The sequence below is a fragment of the Oryza sativa genome, chromosome 2, assembly GCF_034140825.1.
Source record: "Oryza sativa Japonica Group chromosome 2, ASM3414082v1".
Taxonomy (NCBI): Eukaryota; Viridiplantae; Streptophyta; class Magnoliopsida; order Poales; family Poaceae; genus Oryza; species Oryza sativa.
Genome location: NC_089036.1, coordinates 25,997,195 through 26,012,830, shown reverse-complemented (window position 1 = coordinate 26,012,830; position 15,636 = coordinate 25,997,195). Strand labels below are relative to the sequence as shown.

Sequence of the window (15,636 nt, the reverse complement as noted above, 5' to 3'; positions counted from 1 at the left end):
ACACCCTTTCATGGTTTTCACCCCACTATGAGGCAAAAGCTACGACGAATCAGTTTATCTCTTGCCTCCGAAGTTATCGGCTCGGCTACCACTACAGTGAGGACCGGAGGAGCACCAGCGCCAGTGGGATAGGATATAGGAACACTCACTTCACAACTTCAGAAGAACAGACTGAAAATTCAGAGATAAATATACAGGCTTTGGATATTCAGGACACAGAAAATTCAGGCAACAAAAAAAGAGCAGGGAAAAAAATATGGAAATTCAGCTCTGATTCATCAAAAATGAATGATTGGAACAACTTGTGTCTTGTGGTGCCATCAGAGTACTACTGACAGTCTGGAAGAGAAGGCCATGGCACTTGATTTTAACACCTTTTTGTTGAAAGGACGGCCATTTATGTATCGAAATGGTTCCACTCCGGATATTCCGAACATGTACTGCACTGAATTGTATCACAAGGACTGAAAAAAAAATGCACTACTCCTGCTACTTCTCGAAACCGATCGAAACGCAGAAAAAGAAAAATAAGAGGAGGAACGCAACTGATGGACCGCGGACAAGGACGGCAGTGCGTCCGTGCCACTCACTCGATCACTTGCCCTGTCAGTCTATCACACACCGTATCGCACGCGTGCATCCATCCGAGAGCGAGATGCACGGGCGCGCAGTCGCGCACGCAGCCAAGCGGAGCGGAGCGGACGGGCGAGCGAGAGCGAGAGCGAGCGGCCGTGCTGACTCGGTGCCGCGCGGGCCTCGACGCGGATGCGCGCGCGCGCGGTGACTAGCGCGCGACGGTTGGGCGGAATGGTAGGCGATCGATGGGAGTGGATGGAGACTTCGATTGGGAGGGAAAACTGGATGGAAAAGGAGACCATATGCACCGGTCTACGATGACTGTTGCGCACTTGGGGTTGCGCGCGTCCCTGGAAAAATCTGAGATGAGATTGTCCAGTTTTTTTTTTTTTGGGCTAGCTGGAAAGGTCGTTGTTTTACACGTTGGATCATCTTGCGTCCACATCACCCGCGGGGCCTCACTGTGTGATCCGCAGCAGGCCAGGGGAGAAATCTAAAATCTGTGTGATCGATCTGAACATGATCTCTTTGACAGACGCAGTTGATATTTGGACTATCATAATTCATAAATCATCGTATACGCGCTTGTCCAGTAGATTTGTGTAGGCGAGACATCTAAATCATATACTAGACGATTTTGATATCTAATAAATCGTATAGGATAACACGCCTTCAATTACACTTGGATACTGAAGCTAGTTTTTATTTCCAGGGAAAAAAAACGAACGTTACGTAAAAAATAAAAAGAAAAAAAGAGAACCGTCCATTCATCTATTGATCATTGTATCATTCCGTATGTAACCCGTTGCCATGTTCATATAAGAACACTACCAACTACTTCAGTTTTCTGAGACCCAAAAAAGGGTTCCTGGAAAAGCCTACTGGCAGGTACTCTACAGACTACAGAAAAAATAAAAAGGACTAACGACCGATCAATCGATCCAAAACTCAATATGTTTAAGATCCCTGGGCCTGGATCCCTGGCGCCCCCACCTCCTTTTTTCCCATAACCCGGAGCAACAAGATTGTGCGAGCACATGGGCTGCCCCTTCCAAAGTGGCAATGCCAAGCCATCCACCACCACCACCATGCATCACCACGTAGACAAATTCAATCAACCGGCTACCCTCCCGGCTGCCGAAAGAGAGAATATCCTGCGCCTCGCTCGCGGTTCGGTTCTCCGGTTGGGCGCCGGTCGATCGGTCGCGCGCACGATCGGGAAGCGGAAGACACAGCCCCACGCACGTAAAGCAGAGCAAGCTCTCTCAAGCTCGGGCACTTTTGGCGAACGTGGACCGCTTGCTTTTCCGGGCGCCGATCAGCAGGTGCTGACTCCGCGCGGGGACGAATCCGCTGCCCTTTCCGCTAAAGATTTCGTCACCTCGCCGGCTATAAAACCCGCTCGCTGCGCCTCCGCTATCCCTCCCCCCTTCTCCTCCTTCCGCTCTCTCTCTCTCGCCCGCGTTACAGCTTACGGGCTAAGGAAGCGAGCTTAGCTGTAAGCGCGGTGCCGCGGAGAGAGAGCTAGCCATGACGAAGTCGAGCTGCGCCCATGTGGTCGGAGTGCCCGTCACCTCCAAGGCGTACGCCATCGAGGAGGCGACGACGGCGAGGGACGGTGGCAAGAAGGTCGACGGCGACCGCCTCGCCGTCTCGTTGACGCACCCGAGCCCGTACACGTCTTTCGGCTACAAGCACAGTACGTTATTACCTCCTTTGATCTCTCAAGATTATAGTTTACCGTCATGACTGCACGTATGTACTATATGTTTGCTAACGATCGGGTTTCAAATTTTGTGTTTCGCAGGCAGTAAGCTCCAGGTGATCCACTGGGTGAACAAGCTGGGCAGACGGGCTCAGGGTTTCAGGGATCATGGTGAGTTATCATGCATGCATGCAACCTGAATGTTTAAATTTCAGGCTTTGAGCGATCAAAAACATGTGCGTGAGCACGTTGCTAACCTATGCTCTGTTTCGCCATGCGTGTGTGCAGTGACCTTGGGGCCGAAGCTGTCGGAGACGGTGAGGGGGAAGCTGAGCCTGGGCGCGAGGATCCTGCAGGCCGGCGGCGTGGAGCGCGTGTTCCGGCAGGCCTTCTCGGCGGAGAAGGGAGAGCGGCTGGTGAAGGCCCTCCAGTGCTACCTCTACACCACCGGCGGCCCCATCGCCGGGATGCTCTTCGTCTCCAACCGCAAGATCGCCTTCCGCAGCGACCGGTCACTCGCCGTCACCTCCCCGGCTGGCGACGTCGTCGCCCGGGTGCCCTACAAGGTGGTGGTGCCCCTGAGGAGGATCAAGAGGGTGCGGCCGAGCGAGAACGCCGACAAGCCGGAGCAGAAGTACATACACGTGGCCACCGTCGACGGGTTCGAGTTCTGGTTCATGGGATTCGTGAGCTACCAGAGATGCTGCAAGTACATGCAGCAGGTGATCTCAGAGCTGTAATATGCTTATATATGTAGTACGGTGCACGCATGTGGTATTTGGCTGGCCGGCCTCCTACCTTGTGGGTGGCACTATATAGTACTAAAAGCAAAGTGTATGGGCTACTGCACGGCAACCTCTTGTTGGAACGTACGTACGTAGACCTGAACTGCTCTACCAATTTTTGATGAGAGCGCGTTCCTTCCTCTTGCGATTTGGCAGATCGACGTGTGGCCTTTGCAAGTACAAGTACTCTATGTTTGTAACATTGATGAACCAAGGAACTTGGTTTTACTGAATGAAAAATATCTTAATTCTTCTCTCGACGAGCATCGACAACGAATTGAAACATTGCATTTTCGGCCTTGAAAAATAACTTACCTAATTCAAGTCACTGTCTTGCTCATCGAGATTAGTTGATATAGGCTAGCTAGAATAGCTAGCTTGCTCCCCATTTATACTCGATGTGAGAGAACCCTAGATCAAACATATAAGCTGGAGTACGACTATTACCAACCTTAAGGTCCGAACTATTATAAAATCGCTTTCTTATGTTCTCTTATTTGGTGTTCATGTATACATTTGTATCAGTCGTCATACCCTGCATTCCTTAAATATCATTAGTGCATTTCATGTGTGAGCTATGGTCACGGAAGGAGGAGTACTGGGTGGAAGGGATCGCATGGCAGATAATAGAGAGAGTTCGTCGGGGCGAGTGTGTTCGGGTGTGGCTCTAGCTGGAGGACGATGCTAGAGGGGGAGAGGAGATCGTGGGAACATAACACGATTTTTGGGGACGTGAATCCGATGCGATTCGAGGGAGCATCTGACCATGTGTGTGCGAGGAGGGGCCGGGGGAGGGGTGAATGGTCATGATGAATGATGTTGCTGCATTAATTATAGGGTACATTACTTAAAAAAATTATATTATGTTAACCCTCATAAGTGGACATATCGATTTCATATTAATTGTTTGTTCTTAAGTTTTTTCATTTATTACATGTCAAAAAGTTTTTCTCATTTATTATGCGCCAAATGGATTTTTCATTTATGTACCACAAACATATATGCCTTTTAAATGTTCCTACATGCAAGAATAAGGTTCCATTGCATTTATGTGGAGAACACATAATAAATGTTAGCAACTATATCATTGTCCATATAAACCCATGCCATTGAGGCCTTTGCAACAACTCCTTCGAAAACATATCGTTTGATCCATGGGTCTAGCCATGAAACATCTTTTCCTCCTCCTTCTGCCGCTTATCATGATCTTCCTCCCATGCATCGCTTGCGATGCACCCCAACTGGTGTATGATGCTGGAGGCGAGGAGCTAAGTAGCGAACACAAATACTACATCTTCCTGGTAAATAATAGGTCTGGTGGGGGTGCCCTCTCCATCATCTATGCTGGCAATACACATTGTGAGCATTTTGTGTTCCATAGGACCGATGAGGCTCTCTAGGGCGCAAAAGTGAGATTCACATCATTGCACAATTCAACAGTCAGTGATGCAGTCCGCTTGTCGACCGATGTCCAGATTGACTTTGTGGACATCATCTGGTTGTGCAACCGCCCCTCGACATGGTACATCTCTAATTTCCAACTGAAATTGTTACCAATGCCACCATCATCGTCAACATCTAAGTTGCAATATGTCGTGGCCAACACAAATATAGAGCCTAACTACCCATCATCGGCTAAAGTGTTCCGCATTGAGAGGTACAGTGATGATGACAATATGACGTACAAGCTATTGACGTGCATTACCCATGGGAAGCCTTGCAAATATCTAGGGTTTCAGGTCTTCGGGGATAATAAATTCCTAGTGGCAACGGACGAGCCATTAGCAGTTCAAATCGTCAAGGAATACACATGATTTATGCAAGTGCTTATGCTTATGTTATATTCTAGCATGTACTTGTAGTTTATATAATGTGCGCCATATAATCTATTTGTGATGGATCAATCTTAAGCTGTTATTTCTTTTGATGTGCGAAATGTTGAAACTTTGTGACTCTTAAGCTGTTATTCTATCAATGAATAAGGGAGAATAGCTACTTTAGTCCCTAAAGTTTCTCTATAGGATCAGTTTAGTCCCTAACCTTTTAAATGGTCCAAAAAAATCCTTAACCTTTGTCATAAGGCCTAGAATAGTCCTTGGGTCCACCAAAATCATCATATGGATATGCCATGTCATCATTCATGCAAAATCTATGATGAATTGTCCAATTTACCCTTACGTATATCATAGAAAAATAAATATAAGGGTGAATTAGACATAACCATAGGAAAAAAATACTTCTTTTTTTCACCCTTTTGAGGTATATTTTTGCTCTTACAAATACCATATATTTTTTAAACTTTTTCCTTTTGTTTTTTATTTTTCTGTGCGTAAGGGTAAATTGGACAAATCATATAGATTTTGCATAGGAAGGTGACATGGCATGTCCATGTGGCATTTTGGTGGGACCAAGGACTATATTAGCCCACATGACAAATTTAAAGGACTTGTTTGGACAATATAAAAGATTACTGACTAGAATGACCCATGAGCGAAACTTTAGGGACCATATTAGCTATTCTCCCAATGAATAATATCTTTAGAAGTTCTAATTTCAATTACTAATCATGAAAAATATATACAAGTATGTCAATGCTTTTGGCTGTGAAAAAAATATATTAATATATTTTAAATTTTGGCAAGCAAATTCATCTTTTCAAATCCAACAACAAACATTTGAAAGCAATCAAAAGGAGTTAAAGGCAGCAGCGGCCAAGTACAATCCACTCTTCAGGTCAGGCATAATGCCAACTGGTGTGAATGATACAACTATTGTGCTTATACCAAAGATTGATCAGCCGATGGAGCTCCGAGACGAGGTCTGTGTAATGTAATCTATAAAGTGGTATCAAAATGCTTGGTAAATAGATTGAGACCCTTTCTAGATGAGCTGGTGTCTGGTAATCAGAGTGCTTTTGTCCCAGGACGCCTGATTACCGATAATGCTTTATTAGCTTTTGAATGCTTCCACTTTATTCAGAAGAACAAGAATCAGGGAAAGGCTGCCTGTGCTTACAAACTGGATTTGTCGAAGGCTTACGACCGCGTGGACTGGCGATTTTTGGAGCAGGCTATGTATAAATTGGGATTTGCTCACCGATGGGTTAGTTGGATTATGACTTGCATAACCTCGGTGAGATACTCGGTCAAATTTAATGGATCCCTTTTGAATACATTTGCTCAGTCGCGTGGTTTGCGTCAGGGCGACCCGCTTTCACCGTTCCTATTCTTGTTTGTTGCGGATGGCATGTCCCTACTTCTAGAGGAGAAAGTTGCTCAGGGTGAGCTATCACCGGTGTATGTGTGCCGCCGAGCTCCTTGTATTTCGCATTTGCTGTTTGCAGATGATACATTGCTTTTCTTCAAAGCAAACAGATTACAAGCCCGGGTGATTCACGGCATTTTGGGTGATTATGCTGCAGCCACTGGACAGTTGATTAATCCGGCAAAATGTTCGATCATGTTTGGAGATGTCTCTCCGACAGAGATCAAGGATGACATCAGGAATATCCTGCAAATCGGTAGTAATGCTTTTGAGGACAGATATCTGGGTTTCCCAACTCCGGAAGGTCGAATGAATAAAGGTAAATTCCAGCCGTTGCATGACAAATTGTGGAAGAGACTAATCCAATGGGGGGAGAATTATTTGTCGGTGGGAGGTAAGGAAATTCTTATTAAAGCGGTCATTCAAGCTATTCCTATTTACGTGATGGGTTTGTTTAAGCTTCCCGACTCTGTCTGCGACGACTTGACAAATCTTACCCGCAATTTCTGGTGGGGAGCTGGGAAAGGAGAAAGAAAGACCCATTGGAAAGCTTGGGATCATCTAACCCGACCTAAACTTTGTGGTGGCCTGGGTTTCAGAGACTATCGGTTGTTCAATCAAGCCCTCTTAGCTAGACAAGCCTGGCGTTTAATTCAGTCACCGGAGAGTTTGTGTGCACGGGTGCTAAAAGCGAAATATTATCCAAATGGCTCTTTGGTGGATACATGTTTTGCGAGCAGTGCCTCCCCCGGATGGAGGGGAATTGAATATGGCCTTAAATTGTTGAAGAAAGGAATTATTTGGAGAATTGGAAATGGTCGATCTATCCGTGTCTGGAGAGACCCATGGGTGCCTCGCAATTTTACCAGAAGGCCAATCACTGGGAAACGTAATTGCAGAATTAAGTGGGTTTCTGAACTTTTGACAGAAAATGGCGCTTGGGATGCTATAAAGGTGAACCAAAATTTCCTCCCCATTGATGCTGAGGTAATCTTACAGATGCTGATTTCTTCTAGAGATGAGGAGGATTTCATTGCTTGGCATTCTGATAAATTCGGAAGGTTTTCTGTTAGAAGCGCATACAAGTTAGCACAGTCGTTGGAGCAAATGGAGGAGAGAGCTAGTTCAAGTGCTGCATCCACAACTATCCCTTGTAACCTAATTTGGAAATGTAATATCCCTCAGAAGGTTAAAATCTTTGCATGGAAGGCAGCTACTAACTGTTTAGCAACTATGGAGAATAAAAAGAAAAGGAAGATGTAATCTTCAGATATCTGTGTTATATGTGGCAGGGAGAAGGAGGATACAAGACATGCGCTCACCAGGTGCCCACTTGCTCGTGCTCTTTTGCAGGCTTTGTAGGAGGATCACTGTTTCATTTCCGACAATTTAGCTCCTACTGATTATGGCCATTGGTTGTTTGATTGCCTGGAGAACCTGGCGGATTCAGGGCGTTCTCTGCTCCTGATGGTGCTGTGGCGGAACTGGTTTAGTCGTAATGAAATCATGCATGGGAAGTCTGCACCCACGATTGAAGCGTCTAAGAATTTCCTGCTGAGTTATGTCAATACTCTTGGAAATCAAACAGCATCCCCAGGTTAATCAGATGAAGGGCAAACATGTGATCAATTACTGGGGTTTGAAGAAGGATAGTCAGCAAAGACTGTACAATGGAAGCACTACCGACTGGGAGAAGCCGCAGCAAGGTTGGATGAAGGTTAATGTTGATGGGTCATATGATGCACAAACGGGGACTGGAGGTATCGAAGTGGTGCTTAGGGACTCGGAAGTAGGGATGGCAATCGGGCGCGACGGGCACGGGTAGTGCCTACCCATACCCATGCCCGTGAGATTATTTGTGCCCGTGGGTATACCCATTACTACATGACGGGTAAGAATGGTTGCCCATGCCCATTGCCCGCGGGCGCCTTATGCCCGCGGGCGTGCCCGTTTACCCGCCACAACAAAAGCAGTGGAACAAAAAGTCTACAAGCTACTAAGTTCGAATCGAACTTAAAACATCAAATATTCTCCGCCTCGGTGTCGTGTCTCTCCTCTGGCGGCGATAGAGTAAGAGGAGAGAAATAATAAGGGAAATAAAAGGGAAACCGTAGAAAACAAAGAACGTGGCTTATGTATTCTAGTGGATTTTGCTCCTAGCCTACATGTAAGTTAGATTTCGCGGGTAAACGGGCAAAGCGGGCATGTGTAGTGATTACCCATACCCATGCCCATTACCCATCGGGCATAGCTTTTGACCCAATAAGATATCCATGGGTATAAAATAGAGAACAAACCCAACCCTAATAGGGTTTTTACCCGCGGGTAAATGGGCAAACGGGCACAATTGCCATCCCTACTCGGAAGGAAATGTGATTGCTGCTTCCTGTAAGCAGCTGGCCAGTTGCCGGAACGCACTTGAGGCGGAACTCCTTGCTTGCAAAGAAGGAGCTGTCCTTGCGTTACAATGGACTTTCCTGCCGTTTGTGCTCGAAACGGATTGTTTGGTGGCAATACAAATGATCCAGTCCAAGGAGAAGGATATCTCTGAATTAGCGTATCTTATAAGAGAGGTGAAAGAGCTTCTTGGCAGTAATAGAAAGTCAAGATCTGTAAGGCTCTGCGTAGCCAAAACCGGGTTGGCCATAGTTTAGCGAATAAAGTCCGGTGTGATTCTTTGTCCGGTCTGTGGACTGGGAATGGCTGTAATTTCATTTCACGGTTGGTCTGTGAAGACGCCGTGTCTAAGTAATATATGCCTTTTCCCCGAAAAAAAAAATCCACTCCTCACACTTCCTCAGTCACGCGGCCTCATCCTGCTTCTGCTCACGAAAAGAGAAAAATCGGAGGAGGAGAGAGAGAGAAGAGGGGAGGGGCAGAGGAGAGGGAGGCTCTCTACTCCTAGCACTGCCCATGTCGGCGGCATCGTCGAGCGGCGCCGGCGGCGCCCTCATCAACGACGTGCTCACCGACGACGTGCTCCGCGCGGTGCTGGCGCGGCTGGTGCCCGAGGCGGAGCGGGACGCGTTCGGGCTCGTGTGCCGCCGCTGGCTCCGGATCCAGAGCTCCGATCGGCGGCGCCTGCGCGCGCGCGCCGGCCCGGCCATGCTGCGCCGCCTCGCTGCGCGCTTCCCCGGGATCCTCGAGCTGGACCTCTCCCAGTCGCCGTCCCGCTCGTTCTACCCCGGCGTCATCGACGACGACCTGGACGTCGTCGCCGGGGGCTTCCGCAATCTGCGCGTCCTCGCTCTGCAGAATTGCAAAGGTGCGACCTTAATCTCTGTACGACTGTAGCCGTCTGTCAACGCTGCTTGTCCGTCTCGATTAACAAACAGCAATTGGGAATTCGGATCAGAAAAAGGGTACTGAATAGTAGGATTTATGGCTTACCGGTTCTTTCCATCTGCTAGATGGCAGAAAGGTAAAACTTTTTTTTGTTCCTTTTTTTTCTTGTCTCTGCTAAGCTTGTTGGAATCGAGATCGACTGTTCTTCTTTCTTCTCAACCTTCATGCTTTTCATTCTTTTCCAACATGGCATTGTGCTGATGTCTTGCTTGTATCATTTCAGTTTTGTGAATTCAGAACTGTTTGCATACATGGGAAAAAAAACTCTGCAACGTTGTAAACCACATCTGATGCATAGCTGCATATGGTTCGCTCCCGGACCAGATGTAGATAGTAATGAACTAATGATCCTTGGTTTTGTTCGCCGAAGAACATGCCGCCCATTGTGAAGAGGAACGCCACCTTTAACTACCTTACAGCCTCCGTTGGTTCATTTCTGGAAAAAAATAGCCTGAACTTTTGAAAAAGGTTAAAAGCAGCACTGATGATCATCTCTAGTTTTGCTAGTTTTCATTCTATTTGAATAGAGACTAGGGAAAGCTGAGAGCTATATAATTCCCCACTAGGTGTGTTTTTGTATAACAATATTATTCATCTAAGAATGTGATCCTTTCTAATGTTCCCTGAGAGGCTGAGATAGTACTTAATATATGCTAGTTTTCTATGACTTGAATGTACGATTGCTGCATGAAGCTGCTGTCCTAGGTTTTGATGCATAATGCAATGATACTCAGAAGCGAAATCAACATCTTCTCAATGTTCTTTTGGCTTTAGGCATATAATTTAGAGAATGGACTGAAGCCTTTGGTGTTTATCTTTTCTCGAATCTAGATGGATGTTCGAAATTACATGTAATGCATAGTTAAGATTTGAGATTTTGGTACTATGTTTGATAAATTACCCATCTATTAGTCATACCAGTGGCTTTGTTTTGTACTCCAATTAAAAACAAGCAAACTCTGCTTAGGTCTGAAACTACTGTTTTTATTATCCCTTGATATGATGATAAATCCACTGATATTTGGACCGCTCTTGTGTCTCGTAGGTGTAACTGATGTTGGAATGGCAAAAATAGGAGATAGACTGCCCTCTCTGCAATCCATAGATGTTTCCCACTGCAGAAAGCTTAGTGACAAAGGTCTAAAGGCAGTTTTACTGGGGTGTCAAAACTTGAGGCAGCTGGTCATTGCTGGTTGCAGATTAATAACTGATAATTTGTTGATTGCTCTATCAAAAAGTTGCATACATTTGGAAGATCTTGTGGCTGCAGGATGTAACAACATAACAGATGCAGGGATCTCAGGTCTAGCTGATGGTTGTCACAAGATGAAGTCACTAGACATGAGCAAATGCAATAAAGTCGGGGATCCTGGAGTCTGTAAATTTGCTGAGGTCTCTTCATCGTCATTGGTATCATTAAAACTGTTGGATTGCAACAAAGTGGGTGATAAGTCCATACATGCACTAGCTAAGTTCTGCCATAACCTGGAGACACTCGTCATTGGTGGATGTCGTGATGTTACTGATGCGTCCATAGAAGCACTGGCTTTTGCCTGCTATAGCAGACTAAAGTGCTTAAGAATGGATTGGTGCTTGAAGATAACAGACTCCTCACTGAGAAGTCTATTGTCTAACTGTAAACTTCTTGTGGCTATTGATGTGGGGTGCTGTGACCAAATTACAGATGCAGCATTTCAGGATATGGATGCAAATGGATTTCAATCTGCACTGAGACTTCTGAAGATCAGCAGCTGTGTTAGGATCACAGTTGCAGGAGTCAGGAATGTGATCGAATCCTGTATGGCCCTTGAGCACCTAGATGTTCGGTCATGCCCTCAGGTCACAAGGCAGAGCTGTGAGCAAGCTGGGCTGCAATTTCCTGGTAGCTGCAAGGTAAACTTTGAAGGCAGCTTATCTGAGTCTGATCCATCTGTTGCTATATTCTTTTAGGACGATCAATAGCGTCCCATAATTCTTTTCTAGATTTCGCCGAAGAACTTGAGAACTCATCATGTCAAAATGTACCTGATATTGTGGTTGGTTTTGGGCGTGTGTTGCACAATTTGAGGTAGAACTGGATGATGCCGTGGATGAAAAAATGTGCAGGTGTGCACTGTTCAATTCTCATGTGCTGTACCTGTAGTCCTGTACTATGTAGAAAGTAGCACACTACAGATTCTTGGAATCTGTTGGTTAGTACTTAGTAGTTAGCTTTTGAGAATATAGAGAAACTGGCTTCTAGTTCATGATTCTACAACTACATTTTCTTAGAATTTAGGCGACAATCTGGATTTCTTTGGGTGAGCCGAATATTCCATGAGAAACTGCAGAAGCTTCTCAAACTAGACCTATAAGTTGTGCGCTGTACATGCACGTTATAGGGAAATGCTGCTTGAGGTTGATATATACTCTGATTTATTTATTCGTACACATTGTGGATTTGTGGTGCCATGGCTTTTTCGGCTGTCAACACTCTGTTAGATCAGAGTAAATTTGCAAAAAAACGGAGAACCATCGAGGTTTTTTTTTTCAGCCTTTATCGTCTTCTTGCAAGGCTGACGCCTGACGGTCGCCATCGACGCGCTCCGACGACCGGCGCCGCCTCTCCTCCGTGCTTTGTCGCCGGCGCTGCTCCACCGCCGCCACACAGTCCGCTTCGGTTCCCCGTTTCCGCCTGTGCCGTGGCCACCGAGAAGAATTTCAGCTGCTAAGGAACAGAACAATATGCTACCAACCACGTAAACAAATGTGAAAAAAGTTAGTTTTGAGATGCAACGTCGTATTTGAGGTTTGAAACCTCGGGAAGTACATCAAAAAGTCGTAAACAAATGTAAAATATTCTGATATTACAACATCGTATTTTGAGATGATTTTTTTCGAAGGTACATGTTATGGTGTTGCACTCAGAAAAACAAATTTAGAACTTTTATATTCTATTACAACGAATTTAAATAGACTATATGATTCAATATATTAGGATATGTCACATTCCGTCATAGATTTATTGTTTTTATGTTGGTAGCACAGTACACATCACGGTTCCGTAGCACCTGATATTCTCTCCGTGGGCCGTGGCCACCTCCGTGCTGCTGCTGCCCGCTTCCACAATCTGGGCTAGCGGCACCAGTTAATGGGCTGGGCCGGGCCGGCCTCTGAGTCCTCGGCGAAGCCCGTGTGCCTGACACACTGACCATACGACTACGAGCTCTTCTCCTCAACCGGATAGACGAACGTCAGCTAGCCGCCGGCTTCAGGCTAAGCCCTAAACCCGCGTCTCCCCCCTCTCCGAGTCTCCGGCGCGGAGTATCCGTCCGCCCCGCGCGCAGGTGCAGCTCGCCGGCTGGGGCTCGGAGGTGAGGCCTCCCTCTCTCTCTCTCTTCTTCTCCTTTGCTGATCGGTTACGTCCTCTATGCTTCCAGTTCCCACTGGTTGTCTGGTTTGGACCGGAGATCCAACGGACCTGGATTGATTTCTTTTTGTTGGTGGTGAATTCCAAACTTCTTGAACTGATTTGGTTCTTTTTTCTGTTATCCCTATCCATGATGTCCATCCAGGTCAAGCTCCATATGAATTTGTGGGTTGATACATGGAAATTTTAGTTACTGTTCATTATTTGGGCTGTATTATATAGGAAATTTGGAGGTATTTGAAGCCTAAACCAAGCCAGCAACTACTGAATGTAGAACTCGTTATTTGGGTTAATCTGTTACCACCACAAACTAGAGTGTACTCTAGAACTAGAAGTGAGTCAACTCGATTGATGCCATGCGACCACAGACAGACTTCTTGTGTCTTTCTTTGTTTAACTATGCATGTTGGAAATTCTACAGTTTATATGATCCAGTTGTTTGATTCTTTGCACAGCCAAGAGCATCCCCTCGGGAATTTGTGATATTAGTTGGAAGGAAGGATATTTGGCTGTGGTAAAACTGGTATTGATAAATAGAGCACAGATGCGGCTAACTGTTGGCCAAGTGCATCGACATGTACTTGCATTGGCATCTTCTCGGTCATGCTTCGTCCTTGGTGATCACCTTCCATTCAGAATGCTTTCACTTCCACGAGTGGTAAGATTTCACCAAACCGCTTGGCATGATATTCAAACTGTGGAAGATAAGAGTGGTCCGCTAACTCTAGCTAGTCTTGAAGTGCAAAACAAAGTTGAATATGTTAAGAAAGAAAGAGCAACACGTACTGGAGGCATAAAGCCATCTTCAAGGGCTTCAGCTCTTAATATGAAACCAAAAGTTTCTTCATTCAATGCCAAACCAGTAAAGAGTGCCTTGCCGAAATCAGCAGTACTGAAGAAGACTCTGAAGATAGATGAATCTCTTTTTTCTGCAAAATCATTTGAAGAACTCGGTTTGCCACCTTTGCTTATAGATAGGTTGAACAAGGAAGGTCTTACTGCTCCAACTGAGGTCCAGTCTGCTGCTATTCCTATCATTTCACAAAAGCACGATGCAGTTATCCAATCATATACTGGCTCAGGGAAGACACTTGCTTATCTTCTCCCTATTCTTTCTGAAATAGGCCCTCTGAAGAGGCCTACAGAACAAGACAGTTCTGATAAGAGATCAGGTGTAGAGGCAGTTATTGTTGCTCCTTCTAGAGAATTAGGAATGCAAATAGTGCGAGAAGTGGAGAAGATATTGGGCCCTAATGATAAGAGACTTGTCCAACAACTTGTTGGTGGTGCTAATCGTTCGAGGCAAGAAGAAGCATTGAAGAAGAACAAGCCAATTATTGTTGTTGGGACACCTGGTCGTATTTCTGAAATTTCAGCAGCCGGCAAGCTACACACCCACAGTTGCCGCTTTCTTGTACTGGATGAAGTTGACCAGCTTTTGTCTTTCAATTATCGTGAAGATATGCATAGAATACTTGAACATGTAGGAAGGAAATCGGGTACTTCATCTAGAGATATTCTTGGCCCTCTTGCAAGGCGGTCTGAGCGCCAGACTATCTTGGTTTCCGCAACGATACCATTTTCAGTTATACGAGCAGCCAGGAGTTGGGGTCACGATCCAGTCCTTGTTAGAGCTATGAGTGTTGTTCCACTTGAGTCAATTACTGTTCCAAGACCTGTGCTGTCCCAGCCAGATGCCAACTCCAACTCTCCATCAAATTCAGTGAATCAAGCTGCAGTTGACAGCTTACCACCATCTTTGGAACATTACTATTGTACATCCAAGGCTCAACACAAAGTGGACACTTTAAGGAGATGTATCCATGCTCTGGAGGCTCAGACAGTAATTGCATTTATGAACAACACCAAGCCATTGAAGGATGTTGTATTTAAGTTGGAGGCCCGTGGGATGAAAGCTACTGAACTACATGGAGATCTTGGAAAGCTTGCAAGGTCAACTGTCTTGAAAAAGTTCAAGGATGGTGAATTCAGAGTTCTAGTTACAAATGAGTTGTCTGCCAGAGGACTGGATGTGCCAGAATGTGACCTTGTGATTAATCTGGATCTTCCAACAGACTCAACACACTATGCCCACAGAGCTGGCCGAACTGGCCGTCTAGGGCGGAAAGGAACTGTGGTCACAATATGTGAAGAAACCGAAACATTTGTTGTAAGGAAAATGCGCAAGCAATTAGCTGTACCCATCAAGCCATGTGAATTCACCGAAGGGAAGCTTCTTGTTCATAAGGAGGAAGATGTAGAGTAAACTATGCATTGTTCAAATGAATTCATCGAATGGCATTTTCATAGATTGTATTTTCTTTAAATGTTGTCAATTAATGTTTTTTGGTCGATGCAAAGATTCAGATAGAAGGAATGGTTGTTATCCTGGAAACTTTTTCCTCACGGGGAGTTGGTACTCCTCGGATCTATTATATATTTCTGTTGTCACCTTCCTATGGAGATGTACTGTAATGTGTAAAATGACTCCAAGAAATTACAGTATATGCTAGCATTTCACAATACTGGCATCTTTCTTTATTCTGTAGGAT

At 45.5% G+C, this 15,636-nt stretch overlaps 3 protein-coding genes across 4 annotated transcripts; all 3 read left to right on the top strand.

Annotated features, from left to right (window-relative positions):
• The first annotated feature begins 1,975 nt into the window (after positions 1 to 1,975).
• On the top strand, positions 1,976 to 3,322 carry LOC4330085 (GEM-like protein 4). The gene is made up of 3 exons (XM_015769258.3): positions 1,976 to 2,275; positions 2,384 to 2,452; positions 2,570 to 3,322. The coding sequence occupies exons 1-3, from the start codon at positions 2,107 to 2,109 to the stop codon at positions 3,019 to 3,021; spliced, it is 690 nt and encodes a 229-aa protein (XP_015624744.1). The 5' UTR covers positions 1,976 to 2,106; the 3' UTR covers positions 3,022 to 3,322.
• A 5,853-nt stretch (positions 3,323 to 9,175) lies between these two features.
• On the top strand, positions 9,176 to 11,921 carry LOC4330084 (uncharacterized). Its single transcript, XM_015767499.3, has 2 exons — positions 9,176 to 9,595; positions 10,721 to 11,921. Exons 1-2 carry the CDS (start codon positions 9,244 to 9,246, stop codon positions 11,623 to 11,625), a joined length of 1,257 nt encoding a protein of 418 aa, XP_015622985.1. The 5' UTR covers positions 9,176 to 9,243; the 3' UTR covers positions 11,626 to 11,921.
• A 978-nt stretch (positions 11,922 to 12,899) lies between these two features.
• Positions 12,900 to 15,625, top strand: LOC4330083 (DEAD-box ATP-dependent RNA helicase 47A-like). 2 transcript variants are annotated; one of them, XM_066307031.1, is made up of 2 exons: positions 12,900 to 13,028; positions 13,230 to 15,625. In XM_066307031.1, exon 2 carries the CDS (start codon positions 13,629 to 13,631, stop codon positions 15,348 to 15,350), a length of 1,722 nt encoding a protein of 573 aa, XP_066163128.1. In that variant the 5' UTR covers positions 12,900 to 13,028; positions 13,230 to 13,628; the 3' UTR covers positions 15,351 to 15,625. The 2 variants fall into 2 exon arrangements, with proteins under 2 accessions (XP_066163128.1, NP_001403690.1); NM_001416761.1 differs by having other exon boundaries at positions 13,540 to 15,614.
• The last annotated feature ends 11 nt before the right edge of the window (positions 15,626 to 15,636 follow it).

Excerpts from the sequence above, each read along its gene's own strand:
- LOC4330085 (XM_015769258.3), top strand. The coding sequence starts at position 2,107 with ATGACGAAGTCGAGCTGCGCCCATGTGGTCGGAGTGCCCGTCACCTCC. Across the intron at positions 2,276-2,383 it reads GTCTTTCGGCTACAAGCACA|GCAGTAAGCTCCAGGTGATC; the intron begins GTACGTTATTAC and ends TGTGTTTCGCAG. Across the intron at positions 2,453-2,569 it reads TCAGGGTTTCAGGGATCATG|TGACCTTGGGGCCGAAGCTG; the intron begins GTGAGTTATCAT and ends GCGTGTGTGCAG.
- LOC4330084 (XM_015767499.3), top strand. The coding sequence starts at position 9,244 with ATGTCGGCGGCATCGTCGAGCGGCGCCGGCGGCGCCCTCATCAACGAC. Across the intron at positions 9,596-10,720 it reads CGCTCTGCAGAATTGCAAAG|GTGTAACTGATGTTGGAATG; the intron begins GTGCGACCTTAA and ends TGTGTCTCGTAG.
- LOC4330083 (XM_066307031.1), top strand. The coding sequence starts at position 13,629 with ATGCGGCTAACTGTTGGCCAAGTGCATCGACATGTACTTGCATTGGCA.